The 24,844-nt window shown below is 42.9% G+C and overlaps 1 protein-coding gene and 1 long non-coding RNA gene across 7 annotated transcripts in view; one reads left to right on the top strand and one right to left on the bottom strand.

The window, feature by feature from the left end:
• Window positions 1-24,844, top strand: part of ankrd28 (ankyrin repeat domain 28) — a 210,697-nt gene that overhangs the window by 155,669 nt on the left and 30,184 nt on the right. For all 6 annotated transcript variants that reach the window (XM_033050798.1, XM_033050785.1, XM_033050777.1 and 3 more), the window contains 5 exons: window positions 5,183-5,294; window positions 8,110-8,136; window positions 9,451-9,525; window positions 10,015-10,216; window positions 21,548-21,635. In XM_033050798.1, the coding sequence (XP_032906689.1) occupies window positions 5,183-5,294; window positions 8,110-8,136; window positions 9,451-9,525; window positions 10,015-10,216; window positions 21,548-21,635 (504 nt within the window). The remainder of the gene's footprint in view (window positions 1-5,182; window positions 5,295-8,109; window positions 8,137-9,450; window positions 9,526-10,014; window positions 10,217-21,547; window positions 21,636-24,844) is intronic.
• Window positions 2,173-24,618, bottom strand: LOC116991845. Its single transcript, XR_004416918.1, has 3 exons — window positions 24,600-24,618; window positions 12,133-12,136; window positions 2,173-2,321 (listed from the first exon to the last, which is right to left on the bottom strand). It is a non-coding gene; the product is annotated as an uncharacterized LOC116991845 (long non-coding RNA).

Raw genomic sequence — 24,844 nt, 5'->3', positions numbered from 1 at the left:
AGGGACACAGTGCTAGAGTAACTCAGTGTGTCAGGTAGCATCCCTGGGGAACATGAATATGTGACGTTTTGGGTCGGGACCGTCACTTTTTTATATTCTTTTGGGATACTGCCTGACCCACTGACTTACTCCAGCATTTTGTATCATCTTCATTATTTCCTGTTTGTCAGCTGGTGGCCTTATGGCCTCATGAGTTAATATGTTCAGAAGTGATAGGAGCAGAATTAGGCCATTCGGCCCGTCAGGTCTACTCCGCAATTCAATCGTGGCTGATCTATCTCTCCATCCTAACCCCATTCTCCTGCCTTCTCCCCATAACCCAGATTAGGAAAAGGGGAGATGCAACGAGACCTGGGTGTCATGGTACACCAGTCCTTGAAAGTAAGCATGCAGGTGCAGCAGGCAGTGAAGAAAGCGAATGGTATGTTAGCATTCATAGCAAAAGGATTTGAGTATAAGAGCAGGGAGGTTCTACTGCAGTTGTACAGGGTCTTGGTGAGACCACACCTGGAGTATTGTGTACAGTTTTGGTCTCCTAATCTGAGGAAAGACATTCTTGCCATAGAGGGAGTACAGAGAAGGTTCACCAGACTGATTCCTGGGATGGCAGGACTTTCATATGAAGAAAGACTGGATAGACTCGGCTTGTACTCGCTAGAATTTAGAAGATTGAGGGGGGATCTTATAGAAACTTACAAAATTCTTAAGGGGTTGGACAGGCTAGATGCAGGAAGATTATTCCCGATGTTGGGGAAGTCCAGAACAAGGGGTCACAGTTTAAGGATAAGGGGGAAGTCTTTTAGGACCGAGATGAGAAAATCATTTTTTACACAGAGAGTGGTGAATCTGTGGAATTCTCTGCCACAGAAGGTAGTTGAGGCCAGTTCATTGGCTATATTTAAGAGGGAGTTAGATGTGGCCCTTGAGGCTAAAGGGATCAGGGGGTATGGAGAGAAGGCAGGTACAGGATACTGAGTTGGATGATCAGCTATGATCATATTAAATGGCGGTGCAGGCTCGAAGGGCCGAATGGCCTACTCCTGCATTTATTTCCTATGTTTCTATAACCCCTGACACCCGGACTAATCAGAGCCTAACCTGCTTAGTATTTCTAGTATTTTTTTCATTTTTACTTTAGGTTTTATGCTTCTGTAGTTTTGATTTTCAAATATTTAACTTTGTTCTTTTCTTCAATTTCATTACCCCAAAACAAATAACTTAATCAAATTTAATAGGTTGCTGATAGCAATTTCTGGATGCTCATGTGTTTACTGTGGTCTCCCCTAAATTTTGTCTTATGGGTTTTGAGGTGCACTACATATGCCATATTGGAAATTTCCAGTTGTTACCGACAAATGTTTTGTGTGGGAAATTTTCAATCTCCATCTCATACAAGGATAGCTGGTGTAATGCTGAGTTTGAGATTATAGCCCCATCTTGTGGACGTGAAAAGGGATTGCAAATGATGAGTCAGAAGATTTAATGTTTAAAGTAAGGTCAAGTCAAGATTATTGTCACATGCATAAGTATGGTGGATGCAGGTACAATGAAAATCTTGCTGGCAATAGAATCAGGAACATAGACTCGTATAACACACAAAAACGTCGTAAGTTATACAAGGCATTGAAAAGAAAAACTACATCCGGAAATCCAGATTTAGAAAACAGCCATGAGACAAGAGACAGTCCAGAGTATTCTTTAGCTGAGGTAATATTCCAGTTGTGTAAGTTCAAGACTCTGATAGTTGTAGGAAACATTTCTGAACACAGTGGTGTGAGATTTCAGTCTTTAACTCCTGCCCACTGGTGACAGCAAGAAGGGGCCAAGGCCCAGATAGTGGGGATCTTTGATGATAGATGCCACTACCTTGAGGCAGTGCCTCATTTAGATGCATTAAATGATGGGGAGGACTGTGCCCGTGATGGACCGAGCTTAGTCCCCTACTCTCTGCAGCCTCTTGCATTCTGTTACATTGGAATTGGCATACCAGGCTACGATGCAGCCAGTCAAGATAGTTTCTACATGTAAAAGTCTATTAGAGTATTCAGTGACTTTCAAGTGACTGCCTTCTCTTGATTACATCTATTTGCTGGGCCCAGGACATGCCCTCCGAGATGTTAACACCCCTCGGTGGCTAATTCTTCATTGAGGTGGCTAATTCTTCATTGCCGACCCATGAATGAAAACTGGTATGTGGTCTCCCGACGCACATGTTTTACACTCGCTCACCATTGTAAGTTGGAAATATTTTGCCATACTATTTTCATTACTGAGCCAATATGTTGTAAATTCCTACCGCGCAGCGGTGTCGGTGATGTTTTCTGTGTTCGACAGTTCAGTTGTACAGCTCAACGTCATATTCTTGAGGGAATCGGGATGGATTATGATCGCTGCCTTGCCAGCAATGCCTCCTTGTCATGGTTAAGTTCAAAAATATGTATAAATTTTGCAAGGCAAGCTTTGTTTAGCAAAGTATTTTCAGTCCACAGGATAATAATTACGTGTTGTCAGCAAAAAAGTCACAGGGAATATTTTCAGCAAGCAACAATAATATTATTGAATGGCCTGGCTCATGTCAACAGTGGTGTCACATGGTCAACTGAATATAACAGGCACTTATCATTCCTACAGAGTTTGTGTGTGAGCTGCATTAAATTCATCATTGACTGTAGAATGGATTGACTATATGGAGAGACAGTGCAAATAGAAAGTGGCCTGATTTCTAGCTCATATTATGCATTCATTCTAATTGTTGCAGTTATTCTCCCATAGACTTATGATCGCTGAACAGTACCTGTCGTCATTTCTGTTCATCGTCAAGAGGGTGAATGCATATTGTGGGAGAAAACATGGTGTAGACATAAAAAGGGAGAGGTTAAGAATATTTAGGTCTAACAGCTGGTTAAACTTGATCCATCTTTCTATATGGGTGCTCTCCCCATGCCGTTTTGGTATATGGCTTGTTTGGCTTTGCACTGTTTTCTGTGTTCGTTCTCGCATTTCGCTCCTCCCCTCCCCCTGCCGCAGCACATGTTTTCACTCTCTTTGTCCTTCTAAACAATCCCATCTTTCTCCTGGCCCTTACACTCTCAGTATGCCCATACATTTTATTAATGATTCCATTGTATCTCTTCGAATAAAAAGTTTGACTTGTGACTTGATGTGCAGCGAGTACATTTAGAGTCTTGTCAGCTGCAAATTGGTTCCCAAGAGGATTAGTGTTGCGCCTTTCCCCCCCTGTCACTGGATCTGCTTTCATGTTGGCGACAGTCCCGCTGCTCTGAGGGCACAGATCTTTTCAAAAGATGCCCGTGGTTAAGAACTTTCAAAACTTCAAAGAAATAAATGTATCAATCCGCATTTTTAAAGGTAAGTAATGGCTAGGGAGTTAGTCAAACAAAATTATATCCAAACCTTTCCTTTGCAGTCAAGATCCTATAGTTTTAAATGTTGGATTATTATTTACTTTATATAAACTATAGGATTGGTATCTAAGTGAAAAACTTGTCAAACTGATATAATGCAACAGAAGAATGGAAAATATCTGAAAGTTGTAAAATTTAGCACAAAAGAAAATTATTTTTCACGAAGGAGGAGCAAGAGGCTCCATGTCCCAGTTTTGGTAAGATAATTTGCATCTGATCCATGCCACATCTCAATATTTCTGACTGTTATAAGTAACATCTGACCACTTTGTTTTTAAAATTATGAGAGGCATAGATAGGGCAGACAGTCAGAACCTTTTTCCCCAGGATGGAAATATCAAATACTAGCTTTACTAGTTTAGATCAACTAATAGCTTTATGGTGAGAGGGTCAAAATATAACATGTGTGAGGGAAGTATTTTTTACGTAGAGGGTGGAAAGTACCTGGGTGGTGGTGGAGGCAGTTACAATAGTGGCATTTAAGTGACGTTTGGACAGATATATGGATATGCAAGGAATGGAGGGTTATGGATTATGTGCAGGCAGGTAAGAGTTGGCCTTGGCCTCATATGTAGGAAAGAACTGCAAGATGCTGGTTTACGCTGGCTTTCTCGACCCAACTCTGAAAGGATTAACAAAAGTTAACTCTTTCCATAGAAGCTTCCCAACCTTGAGTATTTCCAGCAATTTTCTATTTCAGTATCCAGCATCTACAGTGTTTTACTTCTCCGGTTTATAGTTCACAGTTCCAGCCTTGTTCTTTTTCCTTCTTTCTCCTCTTTTGAATTGGCTCTTTATACCGTCTCCAAATAAATCACCTGCAATTAACAAACTTTCACCTCCTTCCCTCGGTTTACAACACAATTCCGTGTCATTCAATCTCTCGACCTTTCACAGGCTTTCCCTCTTTTGCCCAACACTAACTTTTCTCTGCAGTTAAAAAAAATTATTATATTATTAAAATGCTATTAAAGAACTGGCCTGTAGATATTCGTGCAGACTTGTAACCAATACATTTTTGCAAATTTATTGGGATTAGAATTGAAAGCAGAATTACATACTGAGGTACAGTTAATGCATTTGGATTTGCAGCAGCTCACTTGAGCTGTTCTCTGCAATACACAATTTCAGCTGTCAATGACAGCAGATTTACAGAAGAAATTGGAATCCAACCTGATTCTGTCTTCCAACAGTCAATCATGTGTGCAAATTTCCGTCATTTTCAGAATGGCAAGCAAAATTGACAAATGGCTGATTATCACTCCGTAAATTAAAGGGATAGACATTGAATCCATCAATGCAGTAACGTAACTTAGAAAATACAGTCTGGATGGAGGGAAAGGTGATTGTCCACTATGGCACAAAATATTCAGCTCATAGTTTCTCTCATTTACAGCAATTTATTCCTCAATAATCAAACATAGTTAAACCATTTTTGCCAGCAGTGGTTATCAGAATGCTTACATGAGCTATTTGCCTGAATTGCATGAAACGCTTACGTAAGCACTCTGACTTCTGACATCACTTTCTAATGCATTTAATATTATTAATACAAAAGTCTACTTAAAGGTCATCAGTCTAAAACATTACCTGTTTCTCTCCACTATTGCCTCAGTATTTTCTGCAATTTCCTATTTTTAGATCTGATTTCCAACACCTGTACTATTTTGCTTCTCAACTAAAAATGTACTTCTTTGAATATTCTTGCTGTTCATTCAAAGGTATTCCAAATTGCTGCTGCTCTTAACTATCTGCAGGTGCCTGGAATACCTACTTCGAAATGATGCCAATCCTGGAATTCGAGATAAACAGGGCTACAATGCGGTCCATTATGCTGCTGCCTATGGACATCGATTATGTCTTGAACTTGTAAGTGTATTTAATTTTATATGTTTTCGTGCCTTGTTAAATGATTTTAATAGTTATAATAGAAGCAATAATAAATTAATTTTGAACTCCAGTTATTGGGTTAGATTCCATAAAAGCACAGGTTTCAGCACTGGGGAGATTCTTCAGCTCAGATTTAATGGGGACCATTAATGGTGCCAGCACAACAACCTGGCTCTCAACATCAGTAAGACCAAGGAACTGATTGTGGACTTTGGCAGGGGAAGGATGAGGACCCACAATCCTGTTCATATCAATGGAACGATGGTGGAGAGCGTCAATGACTTCAAATTCCTGGGCGTGCATATTTCTGAAGAACTCTCCTGAACCCAGCACACCGATGCAATTATAAAGAAGGCACATCAGCGACTCTATTTCCTGAGAAGATTACGGAGATTCGGCATGTCGAAGAGGATTCTCCTAAACTTCTACAGGCGCATGGTAGAGAGCATTCTGGCTGGTTGCATCGTGGCCTGGTTCGGCAACTTGAACGTTCAGGCAACTTGAATGTCCGAAAAAGACTACAAAAAGTTGTGACCACTGCCCAGTCCATCACTGGCTTTGACCTCCCCACTGTCGAAAGGATCTATCGTAGTCGCTGCCTCAAAAAGGCAGCCAAAATCATCAAGAACCCACACCATCCTGGCCACACACTCATCTCACCATTGCCATCAGGAAGAAGGTACTGGAGCTGGAAGACTAATGTCCAGGTTCAGGAACAGCTTCTTCCCTACAGCCATCAGGCTATCAAACAGAACAACGAATAAACTCTGAGCTCTGAACTGCAAAAGACTATATTATTATTGTACTATATTTATTGAACTTTTTCTTTTTTCCTCTTCCCCCGTTATGTACTATGTTTACATATTCACATATTCTGTTGTGCTGCAGCAAGTAAGAATTTCATTGTCCCATCCGGGATATCTGACAATGAAACACTCTTGATTCTTGACTCTCTTCCCTTTCTGTAGAAACCCTTCCTGGTTTTCAATACCTCTATCGGACCCCCTCTTTACCTGTTCTGAATAGATCAGACTATCTTACCTGGCCTCTTCACATAACAAAGTCACTCATTTCTGGAATCATTCTAGAAGCTCTTGGCACATCCATTGAAGCTTTATATCTTTCCTAAAGAATGCTGAGAATTGAGCACAATACTTTTAAGTATGACCGACAGCTTCATCATGACTACTTTGTTCTCATACTCTATGCCTCGTTTTATAATGCCCAGGAATTCTTGTGCTTTTTTTAAACTGCCTTTGCAATCTGCCTAGTCAATTTTGATAATATATATGTAAATATGTTTTTGATCTCTGCCCTGCATCAATGTGCTCTGTAGTTTATACTGCTACTTCTCGTTCTTCCCACTGGAATGTGATAATTTATAACTTAGAGGTCTTAAAGATATGTACCTTCTGATTTATATTTTACCTGCCATTCTCACCAGACTGTGTTTAAATTCTTAAGATATACTATGCTTAAAGGTTTACTATACTGTGGGTTGCTATGTTTGAAGATTTTGCGTGATTTATAAATTTGGAAATTTGTACCTGTTTATTCGTTATTGATATACATTAAGAAATACAGTGATTCCCACTCGATCCCTGGGGTACATCACTGGGTTCCCTCCCTAAAAAAATTGCTTTCAGTACTGCTTTGTTTTCTATCACTTTACCAGTTTTCTACCCCTGCTTCTAATGCCATTCTAGTTCCACAGTATATTTGATGATAAGCCGATTATGCAGCACTGAATGTCTTTTGAAAATCAATATACATCATGTCAACCTCACTGACCTCTCTGTTACTTCATTTTAAAAATTGGTCAAATTTGTCAAACATGATTTACCTTTAGCAAATCTGTGCTAATTTTCCCTAATCAAACTACAATTGATGTATTTTGATGTAAAACTGATCTACAGTTATGTTTATTCTTGCAATCTTGTTTTATATTGGTTGTAACATTTTAAATTTTCTGACCCTTGTGCGTCGCCTCCTTTTTACAGATGTTTGAAAGATTATGACTTGATTAGTCAATTTATTTTTGATTTTGCAAGTTGAGCATGGAACAGTGGCCAAGAGGTCAGAAGAACTCCTGGCAATAATTACCAGGACCTTTTTAACATCTATTTGCAAGTTGGGTTTTAGTTTAAAGATTCATCCAGTAATCTGCACTGCAGGCAGTAAAGGCCTTTCCAGATTAGTTTTTAAATCTGTAATGGTGCAAGAAGCCACATTCTTGTTCCCCAATAATGGGAAAGAGACCAAGCTGTGGCCACATTCACAGCAAAGTTTATAATCAAATGATCTGAAGCTTGGGCAATTAATTTGTTCTTTTATTTATTTTAAATGTCTTGTTAATAACTAAGGGGCTAACAGATTAGTAGTGTTTTCAAACAATTACATGAAAGCAGATTTTGCAGTAGGATTGATGAATAAATTACTGCAAGCTTGATATTTCAATATTAACTGCATGTGGGTAGTTGTGTCCTAGTGAATTGACCAGTATAGCACAGAAGGCATTTCGGCCTACTGTCTGTGCTGACCATGATGTCACGCTAAACTAAATTAATCCCATCTGCCTACATGGTCTGTTGCCCTCTACCCCATGCCTGTTCATGGATCCATCTAAATGCCCTTTAAATATTGATTACTGTTTAGCAAGTTATATGGGCCTGAAAACTATTTTGTATGCATTGATATTCCAATTCACTCCATTTTTAAAGTGCAAATAATTGATTTGAGTTGAAATTTGAGTTGCGCTGTATTATACATTTGATTTCCTTTTAAATTCTTCCAGATTGCAAATGAAACTCCTTTGGATGTGGTATGTTATTCATTTTGCACTTTGTATGGTAATAGTATCAATTTATATGCTATACCTTTTAAAACTTAGCAAAATGTACAAGTCTCCACTGGGCAGCAAACCTTCACTGAACCTTTCGTTGGAGCAAAGATTTTTTATTTAATTTGACATTTAACAAAGGTGTTATGCATCACATCGAAGGATTGGAAGACATTTGGAGCCTGCTTTTCAAATGCAAGTCCATGAAAATCAGTAATATTTAAAACAATCTTTTGATCATGTTCATAAGATTCAGTCAGTGAAGTAAAATTATTTAAAATGTGGGGTGGAGGGGTGGGGTGAGGGGACTTAGAGTCACCTGTGCTCAACCCCCTGCCAACAATGGCCAGTGGATCACTGACTGAAAATTCTCGCTTGTTGGAGAAAGTGCAGTTTGAGTTGGATTTACTGCATCTTTACTGGGAGGTGATTCAGTAGTTTACTGAATGGCAATCGGTCAATGGCAATCGGTATGCCTTCATGAAAGCTGTGTTTACTATACCTCTTTCAATGTGATTTTTTGCATAGTGAAAAGGAGCTTAATCCCTTCGATACATGAGGAAGATCTATATTATTTTCATTTAAAATCTGCGATCAATAGTTTACTGAGTTAGTCATTCTTGTTAATACATTAAATTTCTGTTGGTCTGTCCATTCCTTTTTATTTATAGAATGATAAAGGCAGCATATTTATCTTGCATTTTTTACCAAATGTTGTAATACATACTTTACATTGGTACCTCCATTCAGCCAATAGGTAGAATAGAATGGAAAGGCATTGTTTTCAAAAATAATTTATTATAAGCATTATTGTTCTGCTTTGCCATATATAAACTACTGATGTAAAACATTTCCCAACTGATGATTCCGATCACTCCTGGAGGAAATGCAAAAAAAGGTCAATCTGAAAATCTTTGATGCATGATGGCCAGTTATATCACTAGCCAATTATATCAGCTTCTTTCAATGGGTACCTCAGTGGTCTGTGTGAACAGCAGTGTGTTCGCAGCAACTACCAGTATAGTGGATAGCAATCTTTATTGATTGATGTTACTTGTGAAAAATATTTTTTTTAACTTTATCTCTGCCCTTTAACATTAGGAATTGTTCATTATAGTAAAACGATTGGTATATGTAGAATGTGTGCCCCATTGTAATGGAATATTGTAAATTGAACATCGAGGGACATCTATTAGCTTGGACATTTTAATATCTGATAATAAAAATGTAATTCAAGAGCTTGTGTCAGCTGCATAAATGCTATAATTTTCTGAAGTATCTTTCCTATTTTGTCAGTTGATGGAAACTTCAGGTACAGATATGCTAAATGATTCTGATAACAGAGCGCCGATCAGTCCATTACATTTGGCAGTAAGTAGGAAATATTTATGAATGTATATAAATACTCTATATAAATACTCTAACTTAAATCATCGTAACTACTGATGCTCAGTGGCCACAAATCTGTCCTGCACCTAATCTAAGTTTATTATATTTCTTTCAGAATGCACCTTCACACTTTGTGAGCTGTGATTGCTTTCATCTCCCTGAGTTTTTGTTATATTGGATGTGAAAAGCGCTGTCAATATGTATTATTCTCTAATTTAAAGCATTTATAAAACCACCTTTCATATGTCATAGGAAAATTAAAATTGATCTGCTACTGTGTAGGAATGTAGTAAGAATAAACTATTATATTGTTTGAAGAAGCTTTACTGTTAATAACTGCAAAAATCTATGCATTTGTAATAATTTTTCATCTTTGATTTGTTATATAATGTTTTTAGATGCAGGTTTGATATTTTAAAAATCTGTTGAAAAGGCATTGTTTTCTAAAAGCAACTATTATCACTATTGCAGGCTTATCACGGTCACCATCAAGCTTTAGAGGTACTGGTGCAGTCCCTCTTAGATTTGGATGTGAGAAATAATAACGGACGGACACCTTTGGACCTAGCAGCTTTCAAAGGCCATGTGGAGTGTGTGGATGTATTGATCAATCAGGGAGCATCTATTCTTGTTAAAGATTTTGTGACAAAAAGAACTCCAATTCATGCTGCAGGTTTGTTATTATTTAATGATCGATGTATTTAAATTGAGTAAAGTCAACGTCCTAGATTTTTAATCATTCATGCAACGTCGACAATTGTGGGATAATATTGCAAGTTCCCAGTAAGTAGCACAGGAAAGAGATGTTTATATCATATAAAGTGTATTTCATTTAGATCTGCTGCATCATGCACATCATTTACCTACCTATTACTCACAAAACTTGGGCAAATGAGGCAAAATGGAATCGTGGAAGCTTTTTATCAGTTGGGGAGAAAACAAAGTCCAAAAAATTCCTCCACAACCTCATGTGATGGGTTTAGGTTACCAAAGTGGAATGTGAGGTGCTGTTCTTCTAGTTTACATGTGGCTTCACTCTATCAGTGGAGGAGGCTGAGGACAGAAAGGTTGGTAGATAATTGGAAAGGGGAATTTAAATGGTTAGCAATCGGGAAGTCCTGAATATAAGTATTCAGTGAAATGGTCACCTGGTCTATGCTTAGTCAACTTGACACAGTGGAGGCCACATTGGGCACATCAAATGCAGTCGACAGAGTTAGAGAGGTGCAAGTAAACCTCTCTCTCGCCTGGATGGAGTGCTGGGGCCACTGAATAGAGGAGAGAGAGAGGTGGTACCGGGACCATTACCTCCCCCCACCACCTCGGTTCCCTTCCAACAACCACTGGTTTTACATTTCACCGCCGGCCTTTGTTCCTATCTCCACCCATCTGCCAATCACTCCATCTCACCTGAATTCATCTATCACTTACCAGTTGTTTAAAGTATCCTTTATTGTCATTCAGACTTTTCAGTCTGAACGAAATTTTCTGCCTTGCAGTCATAAGATAGAATAAAATAACAAAACACACAATAAACACAGATTTAACATCCACCACAGTGAGTCCACCAGGCCCTCCTCACTGTGATGGAAGGCAAAAGTCTTAGAGTCCTTGTCTCTTCCCTCCTTGTTCTCCCTCTGCGTTGAGGCGATCCAGGCTTCCGATGTTGTGACCCCACCGGGTGATGGTAAGTCCCGCGGCTGAATCCGAGCTCCGCGAACGGGCCGGTCCAAACTCCGCGGCCCGGTCGAAGCTTTCGCCCTCCAGTCCAACAGACGAAGCTGTTGGTGCGGGAGCTCCGGAGAACTAGTCACCAACCTGGGACCTGTGAGCTCCCGACGATGTCGTCCACTGGGCCCACGGCCGTCCACTGGGACCGCGACCGAGGCTCCGAGGTCGGGTCGCCGCCGCTGCAACGCCACCACAGCCCCGAAGTTGATAAGTCCTGGCTCTGCCTCCGGAGCCTCGAGGTCGGTCCCAGTTGGAGGCCGCCAGCTCCACCATTAGGCCTCAGCGCAGACGGAGACGGGGGATATGACAAGAAAAGGTTGCATCCCCCCGAAGGAAGAGATTAAAAACAAGTTTCTCCCACCCCCCCCCCCCCCACACATATACACAACTAAAATAAACTGAAACAACAGGACAAAAGAAAACAAAAAAAGAAAAGACAAACGGACTGCAGGCGAGCCGCAGCTGCAGGGCAGCGCCGCCACTTCCGGAGTGAAGTGCCCCACCCCTCCCCTTTGCCCCCCTTTATATTTGCATTTTATATATTTGCATTATATTTGCCCCTCCCCTTTGCCCACCTTTATATATTATCAAACCTTATAGCATTTGATAAGGTCCCAAATAGGAGATTAGTGGGCAAAATTAGGGCACATGGTATTGGGGGAAAGTGCTGACATGGATAGAGAAGTGGTTGGCAGACAGGAAACAAAGAGCAGGGATTAACGGGTCCCTTTCAGAATGGCAGGCAGTGACTAGTGGGGTACCGCAAGGCTCGGTGCTGGGACCGCAGCTATTTACAATATACATCAATGATTTGGATGAAGGGATTCAAAGTAACATTGGCAAATTTGCAGATGACACAAAGCTGGGTGGCAGTGTAAACTGTGAGGAGGATGCTATGAGAATGCAGGATGACTTGTACAGGTTGGGGAAGTGGGCAGATGCATGTCAGATGAAGTTTAATGCGGATAAATGTGAGGTTATCCACTTTGGTAGCAAAAACAGGAAGGCAGATTGCTATCTAAATGGCGTCAAGTTGGGAAAAGAGGAAGTACAACGGGATCTGGGGGTCCTTGTACATCAGTCTATGAAAGTAAGCATGCAGGTACAGCAGGCAGTGAAGAAAGCGAATGGCATGTTGGCTTTTATAACAAGAGGAATCGAATATAGGAGCAAAGAGGTCCTTCTGCAGTTGTACAGAGCCCTAGTGAGACCACACCTGGAGTATTGTGTGCAGTTTTGGTCCCCTAATTTGAGGAAGGACATTCTTGCTATTGAGGAAGTGAAGCGTAGATTTACAAGGTTAATTCCCGGGATGGCGGGACTGTCATATTCTGAGAGAATGGAGCAATTGGGCTTGTACACTCTGGAGTTTAGAAGGATGAGAGGGAATCTCATTGAAACATATAAGATTGTTAAGGGTTTGGACACGCTAGAGGCAGGAAACATGTTCCTGATGTTGGGGGAGTCCAGATCCAGGGGCCACCGTTTAAGAATAAGGAGTAAGCCATTTAGAACGGAGACGAGGAAACACTTTTTCTCACATAGAGTGGTGAGTCTGTGGAATTCTCTGCCTCAGAAGGCGGTGGAGGCAGGTTCTCTGGATGCTTTCAAGAGAATGCTAGATAGGGCTCTTAAAAATAGCGGAGGCAGGGGATATGGGGAGAAGGCAGGAACGGGGTACTGATTGGGGATGATCAGCCATGATCACATTGAATGGTGGTGCTGGCCCAAAGGGCCGAATGGCCTATGCCTGCACCTATTGTCTATTGTCTATTTATTGGCCTTTCCTCTCTACTCCAGTCTAAACAAGCCTCTTGATCCAAACAGTTGTCTGCCCATCTCCCACTACAGGCGATGTCTGGCCTACTGAGTTCTTCCATCATTTTGTTTTTTGCTCCAGATTCAGACAATTTTCAGGCATGGAATATTTGGCAGATCATAAATGTATCAGACAATGACCATCTCCAACAAAAGAAAGAAAATGCAGTAACATATAAAAACAGGGATGTAATGCTGAGGCTTTAAAAGGCACTGGTTGGACCGCATTTCGAGTATTTTGAGCAGTTTTAGGCCCCATATCCGATGAGGGATGTGCTGGCATAGGAGAGGGTCCTGAGGAAGTTTACGAGAATAATCCCGGGGATGATTGATCAAACATATGATGAGTGTTTGATGCCTCTGGGCCTGTTCTCACTGGAGTTTGGAAGGATGAGAGGAGACGACCTCATTGAAACTTACCAAATAGTGAAAGGCCTGGATAGAGTGAATGTGGAGAGAATGTTTCCACTAGTTTGAGAGTGTAGAAACAGGGAAGAGCCTCAGAATAAAAGGACATACTTTAAAAAGGACATAAGGAAGAATTCCTTTGGTCAGAGGGTGGTGAATTTATGGAATTCATTGCCACAGACAGCTGTGGGGGCCGTCCGTGGGTATTTTAAAAATGGAAAGTGACAGATTCTTGATTAGTAAGGGTGTCAAAGATAAGCCATGATTGAATGGTGGAGTAGATTTGATGGACTGAATGGCCTACTTCTGTTCCTTTCGCAAATGAATTTCCCAATCCTTTTCCCTCAATGATCTGAGGGCCACCATGGACCAGAAACCCACTTGAACCAGCTGTGTGTACAAGAGTATCCTGCGACAAGTGACTTGCCTTCTGATAGTAGGCAAAAGTGCTGGAGAAACTCAGCGGGTGCAGCAGCATCTATGGAGCGAAGGAAATAGGCAAAGTTTTGGGCCGAAACCCTTCTTCAGGCCGATGTGGGGGGGGGGGGGGGGGGGGGGGGGGGGGAGAAGAAAGGAGAAAGGAAGATGAGGGCTGAGGGAGAGCTGAGACGGGGAGGAGACAGCAAGGGCTACCGGAAATTTGAGAAGTAAATGTTTATGCCGCTAGGGTGCAAACTGCCCAGGTGGAATATGAGGTGCTGCTCCTCCAATTTCCGGTGGTGATCGGGTCTGGGTTAGGATGTGGTCGTAGAGTTGGAGGGAAGGGGGAATCACAGAAGGGAAGCAGTTAGAGAGGAGGTTGTATAACTGTCTTCGGAGGGAGGAGGAGAACTTCTGCACTGACAATATATCTGGCCCACACATAAAGCCCCATATCTGACCCCCTGGACTTAACTTATTACGTTCAAGTCCACAGGTGCTTATCTAATGTGGTAATCTTTTATGGGGCACTTCACAGACCAAATTTTGTATAACAAAATTTGCTACATCCATTGGCTGCATAATATTTTCTGTGGTATTCATAACACAAAAATGATTTAAAAAAAAGATCTTTGTTTTGATTTCACATACCAACATTCAGACATCATTATATTACAGTTAATATGTAACGAGGGCAAATTTTTGTTCCAATGCTCCCCATTCCCAATTACTTTTACATTGAAGTGATTGAAATCCAAGTGATGTTTAAATGGCATCAGAAAAATAAAACCTCCGGAATGGATGATATTCATTACGTGGTTGGTTGGAGTCAGTATCAGCACAATTAGTATATTAAACTTTGAACATTCAGGTGTCCTGGTTCAAGCTAAAACTAAAGACAAATAATAACCTCCTCACACATTCCCCTGCAAGTATCTCTGTCACTCCTTTAAAATATGCCCCTTCTTTGAACACGCTCTAAAACATCGCATCTGAATCAGTTTCCATCTGATTACACTCCTTGAGGATGTTCATCTACATGTTCAATTAATAAAACAACGAGATTGTGGACGTTTCTATTCAACCTGTCAAAGGAATTTGGGGGGGGGGTTAGAAATAATCAGTGGGGAATAGTCAATAGGTAAACAAACATAATAGTTGAGTGGCAAATGACAATAGTGCTACCTTCCCAATATTTAACTGAAGGAAATAATGGGTTATCAGGGCTGTATGTTGTGACAGACAGCCTGACACCTTGCATGTCATTTTAATATTACTCTTATCCCATCCCCCTGGATATTCCAGATTAATAAATTAAGGTTTTGTCAACTAATTACAAATCAATAACATTAGCCAACTCCGAAACACGAAGCGCTGAGCATTGGGATCCAGACATCACGGACAACTTGCCTCAGTTTCCCGCTCACATCTGGCAGTGCTCTCTGTCTGAACCAGGGGCCACGGAGCGTTTTTGAAAGTGGGGGGGCTGAGCGATCACTGATCACTCGCCTTGGGGATACCCGGCGAGGGAGTGGAGTTAGCAAGTGGAGGGACGGTGTGGGAGGGGGGGTGTCCCCACTCCCATGGTTGGGACTTTTTGAAATTTGATGTATTAAAATCATGTTTTAGTGAATTATAGAAGTATGATTTCAATGTTTCTTGATTGAAGTATTTTTAAGAGGTAACTTTTTATGGGCGGTGGGTGTATGGAACAAGGTGCCAGGTGAGGTAGTTGAGGCATCCCAACATTTAAGAAACAGTTAGACTGATACATGGATATGACAGGTTTGGAGGTATATGGACCAAAAGCAGGTAGTATAGCTGGAACATGTTGGCGGGTGTGGGCAAGTTGGGTCGAAGGGACTCTTTTTACAGTGTATTACTCTATGGCTACACCATGCATGAATGCTTCAAAATCGTGGTCAAGTTTTATTGCCATATACTCAAGCATAGAAACACTGAAAATAGGTGCAGGAATAGGCCATTCTGCCCTTCGAGCCAGCACTGCCATTCAATATGATCATGGCTGTTCATCTAAAATCAGTACCTTTTTCCTGTTTTTTCCCCATATCCCTTGATTTCACGAGCCCCAAGAGCTAAATGTAACTCTCTTGAAAACATCCAGTGAATTGGCTTCCACTTACTTCTGTGGCAGAGAATTCCACAGATTCACAACTCTCTGTGTGAAGAAAGTTTGTCCTCATCTCAGTCCTGACTGGCCTACCCTTTATTCTTAAACTGTGACCCCTAGTTCTGAACTCCCCCAACATCGGGAACATTTTTCCAGCAGTTACAGTCAGTGAAAATCTAGCAGGCAAGCAGGGTGCTTTCTCCAACCACCCCCATTTGAAGGCCACTATCTTCCACTTTCTACCCAGTGCTTGCTACCTACTTCCAGCAGCCACTGGTTGTCCTCCAGGATGCACCGAGCTGCACCCTGAAGGGCCTGTCCCACTTAGGCGATCTTTTGGGCGACTAAAAGCGACAGTGGCAACAATTTTTGCTGTTGGAGGTTGTCGCGAGGTGTCGCAGGTGAATGCTAGTAAAACTAGTCCCTTTCGTTGCGTGCTATCCGGTAAATGCAAGCAAGCCGTTCACAATGTACAGATAAAGGAGAACGGGCGCAACATATATAATCAATAATACAATGGATTAATAATCAGCAATATTGGGTAATCACCTCGGCACATCAGCGGAAGCTCAAGTATTAGCATTACAATTAATGCCCCACAGCACCAGTGACCCGGGTTTGATCGTGGTCTCGGGTACTGTCTGTGTGGAGTTTGCACGTTCTCCCTGTGATCGCGTGGGTTTCCTCCGGGTGCTCCGTTTTTCTCTCACATCCCAAAGACGTGCGGGTTCGTAGGTTAATTGGCCCTCTGTAAATTGCCCGATGATGTGTATGGAGTGGATGAGAAAGTGGGATAACGTCAAACCAGTGTGAACGGGTGATTGATGGTCGGCACGGACTCGAGGGGCCGAAGGGCCTGTTTCCATGCTGTATCTTTGAACTAATTATAATGTTGAACAAATCAAGACTTACCTATCGGATTTGAACATGAACAATATTATCCCAAGGTTGCAGAGTATTTGAATGGAATTTACTGCATAATCCCTGAGGTTATTTTTTGTAAAGTGAAGGGCAAAGTTCATCTTTACAAGTTTCATTTTCTGAAGTTAATTTGTAGTTTATATTTACCATCTTGCCTTTGCTTATTTGTTCCCGCGATACATGACAATAAAACTCTCTTGAACTCTTGAATCCAAGACTTACATTTAAAGATGAACAAAATATCAATTTAAAGACAGATATTAACTAATTTCCCCGATTGAGTATGAATATCGATTTATTTAACATCCCCTCTCCGTCCCTCCCCCACCCGAGTGGTACTAGCTTCAAAGTCGTCTTGTTGGGTCTCATTGTGTGAGAAGGAACTGCAGATGCTGGTTTAAACCGAAGAGAGACACAAAAAGCTGGAGCAACTCAGCGGGACAGGCAGTATCTCTGGAGAGAAGGAATGGGTGACTTGGAAGGGTCACGACCAGAAACGTCACCCATTCCTTCTCTCCAGAGACGGCTGCCTGGTCCATGCCGGTCACCAGGGCGAATTCGGCCCAGAGACTCTCACGGCAGCGGCGCAATGCTTCCGGCGCCTCCGACGGCCCAGGACTCTTGCACTGAGGCTGCTCCATGGCTGGAGCTGCAGCGAGCGACTCGCCAGCCCGGCAAACAATCGGCAGCCCCGGCTCCCTGTCCGCATCTGTCCCCGCCGCTGCTTCTGTTTCCATCCCTCCCTCAGCCCCGGCTCTCCAACACCCGCGGCTCATGCACTTGATATGAGTTTTTAAATTCTCGTTGATCACAAAATTTCTCACGACAGAGCGTGAGAAATTTGTGATCAGCATGAGAGCGTGAGAATTTGTCGAAATGCACGAGTCTCACGCTCAATACGTGAGAGTTGGCAGCCCTGCATCTATCCTCACTGATTGTTTAAGATCTAGTTTAAGTGTAAATTTTGTTGGAATAGAGATACAAAACAATTAAGTTCTTTAATTGGTCTCTTTTTGAGAAACCATTGACCTTTCTATTTTGGGAAATTCAATATAATTGCCATTGTGAATGGTAATATATAATCTCCATCATTATTTTAGGTGGGTTATCTGTAGCTGTTTTCATCAAATAACTTTTAAATGGGACTGGAGGGTTTTCAGAAAGTAGTAACTTGTCCGACTTGCCTAAAATTTGGTTAAGGAGATTTGAATTCTTACCAATGTAATCAGAAACCTGTTATTTAAATGAAGCAGCCTTTTAAGATGGGAGTGAGGGAGCTCAGAGTATTATTTCTGAATGTTGCTTTTTTTAATGTAGCAGATTAGCTCAGTTAGAATTAACAGGCCTGGTAATTGTGGCAGTATATCCTACAGATATAATGTCACAATTACCGTTCATCCGCTGACCAGGACCTTCTATGCTTCTTTCCTATACATCATCAACTCTCCCGATCCTCGCCACTCCACCGCTCTCCAGCAGGCCGCAGCTGTCACCTTACTGCATTTTGTTGTCTCTGTACAGTACACTGACAATGCCAATTAAAGTTGAATCTGAATCTGACCTTACCTGAGTGCCAAGCTCAGCACCGGGCCTGAAGTCTCCACGCTGCAGACTCTGACATCACGGGCTCTGACTGTGCTGGGTCCTAGTGCTAGTCCCCCTAACCCACTGGGTCTTCCCATTCTCCCTCAAACCATGTGACCCCAGCTCTTCCCCACCCACACTATAGTCCTCATACCCCCTTCCTCCCTGGCCGCCCACCAGACATCGCCTCGGCCTCAGTCCACTCACCTGCCTTCCTCCGGCCCCAACCCCTATCCCTGCCATGTGTTCACCATCCCCCCTGACCTCCCCCTCTTTGATCCCGAATGGTCTGTCCTCAGCAGACGCCTCACCTTTGTTCCCCTCCGTCCGCACCTCAATGAGTTCCTCGTCCGCCACGATGTGGAGCTCTTCTTCCGTCGCCTCCACGGGAAGGAGTCCTCGCCCCCCCCCAGTGGTGACCCCTTCTCCCGTCTCTAACGAACCGCCTCCTCTTGGACTCCCCCTCATGGCCATCTACCGGCTTTAGACCTTTTTATTTTAAACTGCTGGCGGGACATCAACCGCCTCAACTTCTCCATTCCCCTGTCTCACTCTAACCTCTCCTCCCCCTGAACGTACAGCCCTCCACTCACTCTACAACAACCCAGACTGGGTGATCAAACGTGCCGACAAGGGAGGTGCCGTGGTAGTCTGGCGTGCTGATCTCTACAAGGCTAAGGCCATGCGCCAACTGCCAGACACCTCCTCCTATTTATCCTTGGACCATGACCCCACAGACGAGCACCAGGCCATTATCTCTAGCACCATCACTGACTTCATCACCTCCGGCTCCCTGCCCTCCCAAGCCTCCAACCTCATCGTTCCCAAGCCCCGCACGGCCCGCTTTTACCTTCTCCCCAAAATCCACAAACCTGACTGCCCTAGCAGACATATTGTTTCTGCCTGTTCGTGTCCTACTGAACTTATTTCCACATACCTCAACTCCATCCTATCCCCCCTGGTTAAATCTCTCCCTACCTATGTTCAAGACACCTCACACTCTCTTCGTCTACTCCAGGACTTCCGTTTTCTAGGCCCCCATTCCCTCATCTTCAATATGGATGTCCAGTCATGCTACACCTCCATCCCCCACCAGGAGGGTCTTAAAGCCCTCTATTTCTACTGATACTTTCCTCCGCCTAGCGGAGCTGGTCCTCACCCTTAATAACTTTTTGTTTGACTCCTCCCATTTCCTCCAAATACAAGGCGTAGCTATGGGCACACGCATGGGCCCTAGCTATGCCTGCCTCTTTGTACGGTACGTCGAACAATCTTTGTTCGAGGCGCACCAGGGCCCCATCCCCAAACTCTACCTCGACGACTGCTTTGGTGCTACCTCCTGCACCCACACACAACTCACTGACTTCATCCATTTCACCACTAACTTCCATCCGGCACTCAAACACGCCTGGACCATTTCCGACATTTCCCTATCATTTCTTGACCTCACTCTCTCCATCGCAGGCGATAGACTTCTGACCGACATCCACTATAAACCCACTGACTCCCATGGCTATCTGGACTACACTTCTTCCCATCCTGCTTCCTGTAAGGGCTCCATCCCCTACTCCCAATTCCTCCGTCTACGCCACATCTGCACCCAGGATGAGATGTTCCACACCAGGTCATCAGAGATGTCCTCATTCTTCAGAGAACGGGGGTACCCCTCTTCTATTATAGATGAGGCTTTCACCAGGGTTTCTTCTATACCCTGTAACTCTGCTCTCACTCCCCATTCCCCCACTCGTAACAAGGGCAGAGTCCCCCTTGTCCTCGCCTTCCACCCTTCCAGCCGTCCAATACAACAAATAATCCTCTGACGTTTTCGACACCTCCAACAGGATCCCACCACTGGCCACATCTTCCCATCTTCTCCCCTGTCTGCTTTCCGCAGAGACCGCTCCCTCCATAACTCCCTGGTCAATTCGTCCCTTTCCACCCAAACCACCCCCTCTCCTGGCACTTTCTCTTGCAACCGCAGGAAATGCTACACTTGTCGCTTTACCTCCCCCCTTGACTCCATTCAAGGACCCAAGCAGTCTTTCCAGATGCGGCAGAGGTTCACCTGCATCTCCTCCAACCTCATCTATTGCATCCGCTACTCTAGATGTCAGCTGCTCTACATCGGTGAGATCAAGCGTAGGCGTGGTGATCGCTTCGCCCAACACTTCCGCTCGGTTCGCATTAACCTACCTGATCTCCCGGTGGCTCAGCACTTCAACTCCCCATTCCAAATCTGACCTTTCTGTCCTGGGCCTGCTCCATGGCCAGAGTGAGGACCACCGTAAGTCAGAGGAGCAGCACCTCATATTTCGCTTGGGGAGTTTGCACCCCAGCAGTATGAAAATTGACTTTTCTAATTTCAGGTAGTCCCTGCTTTCTCCTTCCCTTCTCAGCTCTCCCTCAGCCCACTGTCTCCGCCTCTTCCTTTCTTCTTCCCGCCCACCCCCCCCTCCCAACCTCACATCAGTCTGAAGAAGGGTCTCGACCCTAAACGTTGCTTATTTCCTTCGCTCCATAGATCCTGCCTCACCCGCTGAGTTTCTCCAGCATTTTTGTCTACCTCCTACAGATAATGTGCTCTTGCCAGATTGTGATGGCGATGCTTGATAATCCGGTCAAGCTAGTCTTGTACTTGGTGGTGGTAAACTGCTTCTGCTTGCAGCTTTGCTCATTGAGGCGTGGCAAATGGACCAGAAGCTTTATGTTACCTGTTGAGCCACCTGATATAGATTACAAGCCACTGCATCTGCGAAGTGTTTAGATGGTTGTGGACTTCGAGATAATATTTGTTGGCCATCAAAGGTTTGGGGAAATAATTGGACCTTTTTCTGTTACTGCCTCTGGCCACTGCCAGCGAGGGACATGACTCAAGCCAAGATAATACCCTAGTTTTATTATACCATATTTCATTAACAGAATTGTGAAATTACTTGGGTATTATTGAAAATAATGTGCCATTTTGTGCTTTTTGTTATGATTATTTTTCAGCAACAAATGGCCACTCAGAGTGCCTACGGCTCCTAATAGGTAATACTGATCTCTACACCGCAGTGGATATTCAAGATGGAAATGGACAGTGAGTAAAATACTTTACTTAAAAGGATACATTTTTGTGCATCTAAATATAAAATTACTTTGTTGAAGTGAATTGTAGGCAGAATTCTATATAAAGAGATTGCTATTGTGGTAGTGAAAGGGGGAAACTGATACCTTTAATATAAATTACTTTCTCTTCATCACTATTAATTGTATTTATCTTGGGCACGTTTGCTTTGTACATTAGTGGCAGAATGTGATTGTCATCAATGTCCTTTACTGAAATAGCCAAGCAAGGATCATAGTCTGAAGGAAGGGTCTTGACCCAAAACGTCACCCATTCCTTCTCACCATAGATGCTGTCTGTCCCGCTGAGTTACCCCAGCATTGTGTGTCTATCTTCAGTTTAAACAAGCATCTGCAGTTCTTTCCTATATATCACAGTTATAAATTGTATCTAAACTATGGTCCATGTTGAGATCCGATGGGGTGAGTAGAGGGAATATTACAACCCCAATGAAAGAACGTAAAACATCATTGTCCTATTAGAACTACTTATACTTGGATAATGAGAGGGCGATTTTTATATTCAATTACATCCTCCACAACGTTTCTCTATTTTGACTGTGGCGTAAGGAATGACCATTTGGACATAATGCTATGTGGACATAATGCTAAGCTGGTGCTCTGAGTGCTGAATTGTGCTAAATTAGCAAACTGAGGTGGATGATAAGAATACAAAGAATGAAGTGTTGAAAAAGAAATATAAGTAGCAGTAAAATGTAGATAGGAATGTATAGAAACAAGAAACTGCCGAAGCAGGCTTACAAAAAAAGGCTGGAGTAACTCAACGGATAAGGTAGCATCTCTGCAGAACATGGATAGGAGACAGTTTGGGTTGGGACCCTTTTTCAGACTGATTGTGGTTAGGGGAGGGGGAAGAAAGCTGGAAGAGAGGAGGGACGGGGAAAGCCTGGCAAGTGATAGGTGGATATAGGTTAGGGGAATTTTTGACAGGAAGATGGTTGGACAAAGGCTAGAGATGGTGTGAGGTAAGAATAGAAGTTATAAAGGAGGGGATGGGGGGGGTAAATTACTTGAAATTACAGAATTGCGTGTTCATGCCATGAGATTGTAAACTACACATGCAAAATATGAGATGATATTCCTCCAGTTTGCGTGCAGTCAAACTCTGACAATGGAGGGTGGAGAGGTCAGTGGGGGAAGGAGAAGAGTTAAAATGGTTAGCAATTGAGAGATTCAGTAGGTATTCACAGACCGAGTGCAAGAGTTCAGTGAAACAGTCGCCGGATCTACCCTTGTTCTCGTAAGGAGGCAACATCAAGAACACGGGATGCCGTCTATGAGGACTGAGAAGGGGCATGTGAACCTCTGTCTCACGTGCAAGGACTGCTGGGATTTCTTGGATGGATGTGAGGGAGGAGGTATAGTGACAGGTGTTAAATCTCCTGTGGCTGCAGAGGAAAGAACCTGGCTTCCTGTTCACATACTGGGCTGGGTTGCCTCCATTGCCAGAGTAACATGAACTGGCAGTACAGCACCTCATATTCCACGAGTATCTTAACCCAACTGTATAAACATGGAATTCTCCAATTTTAGGTAACACCTAAAACTTTGGGTCCCTCCCCCCCCCCCCCCCCCCCCCCCTTTGGCTTCACAATTTGAAATTCTTCTCGCTTTATCACACACCTCCTGTCTTTTCATCTCTGGACTTTTTCCAACTCTTCCCCTATCCATCCCCCCGCTCCCCCTTACCTGTATCCACTTATCACTTGCCAGGCTTAGTTCTGCCCCTCCACTTGTCATGCTTTCTCTATTTCCCCCGCCACCCCTGAACACAATCGTCACCTATCCATGTTTTCCAAAGATGCTGCCTGACTCACTGAGTTACTCCAGAATGTTTTTTATTAAGAATATATCAGGTCTCCCTACAGTTACTGCTTTTTATTGTATTTAAAAACAATATACTCATGGTTTGAAATCCTTGTCCGATTACATGCACAAGAAACATAACAACCAACATTTTTTTAACATGTGCACCTGCATTTAAAAATAAGACTAATTTACACTTTAGTGTTAATCTGTGGAGAGTGACTAGCCAGTTGACTTGAAAACTGCTTCAATTGTCGATGGCAGAGGAATACTTGAAAATTGATACTGGCAACACATTACAAAGTGGTAACTTCTTAAATTTTATTGTTGTAGATGAGAGTATTTTTTTGGGGGGTGGGGAGGGGGGGGGGGGGGATTTAATGGCCATTACTAATGATCTGCATTGTATGTAGTGATGAGCAACCTTCTCCTGTTTCCAAAGTCCTTCTATGAAAATGCTCCAACAAAGTGGTTGGACAGGAAGTTCCAATGTATAGATTTGGTGACATTGAAAGAATAAGGATATATTCCCCATGTCAGGATGATCTGTGACTTGGAGGGGAAAGATGGTAGCATTCTCATGCACCAGATGCCCTTGATCTTTGTTGTGATGAAGGTTATATTTTTGGGAGGTAATGTTGGTGTAACTTGAGTAACTGCAGTTCATTTTGTGACTGATATGTATTGTAGCCACAGTGCACCAGTGTGGAGAGAGTAAGGTGGTGGATGGGGTTTGAATCAAGCAGGCTGCTACCTCCTGGATGATATCCTCTTGAATGTTTATGGAGCTGTATTCATGCAGGCAAGTGAAGAGTATTCCATCACACTCTTTGTTCAATGTCAGCCTTGGTAAGGCTTTGTGGATAGAGATTTAAATTGCAGCATGTCCAGCCTCTGATCTGCTTTTATAGCTACAATATTTGTATGTCTGGTTCATTTATGGTTCTGGTCAAGGATGGCACCAAGGATATGGTAGTCTGGGGATGGTAATTAATTTAAATTTAATGGTAGGTGGTTAGATTTGTTACTATAATAAATGGTCAGTACCTGGCACTGATGTAGTGTGAATGTTAAGTGCCACTTATCAGCCATGCCTGATGGTTGCAGAAACAAGGAACTGCAGATGCTGGTTTACATAAAAAGACACAAGTGCTGGAATAAGTCAGTGGGTCAGGCAGCATCCCTGGAGTTGCCTGACGGTTGTCTTGGTCTTGCTGCATACAGGCGTGGGCTGCTTCATTTACTGAGCCATTGCATATGGAACTGAATATTGTGCAATTGTAAATAAATATCCTCACTCCCGATCTTGTGATCTAAGGAAGGTCATTGGTGAATCAACTATTACAGAGACGTAAT

Source organism: Amblyraja radiata, chromosome 2 (assembly GCF_010909765.2).
Source record: "Amblyraja radiata isolate CabotCenter1 chromosome 2, sAmbRad1.1.pri, whole genome shotgun sequence".
Taxonomy (NCBI): Eukaryota; Metazoa; Chordata; class Chondrichthyes; order Rajiformes; family Rajidae; genus Amblyraja; species Amblyraja radiata.
Note: the sequence above shows the minus strand (reverse complement) of the source record. Positions and strands in the feature narration are given on the sequence as shown.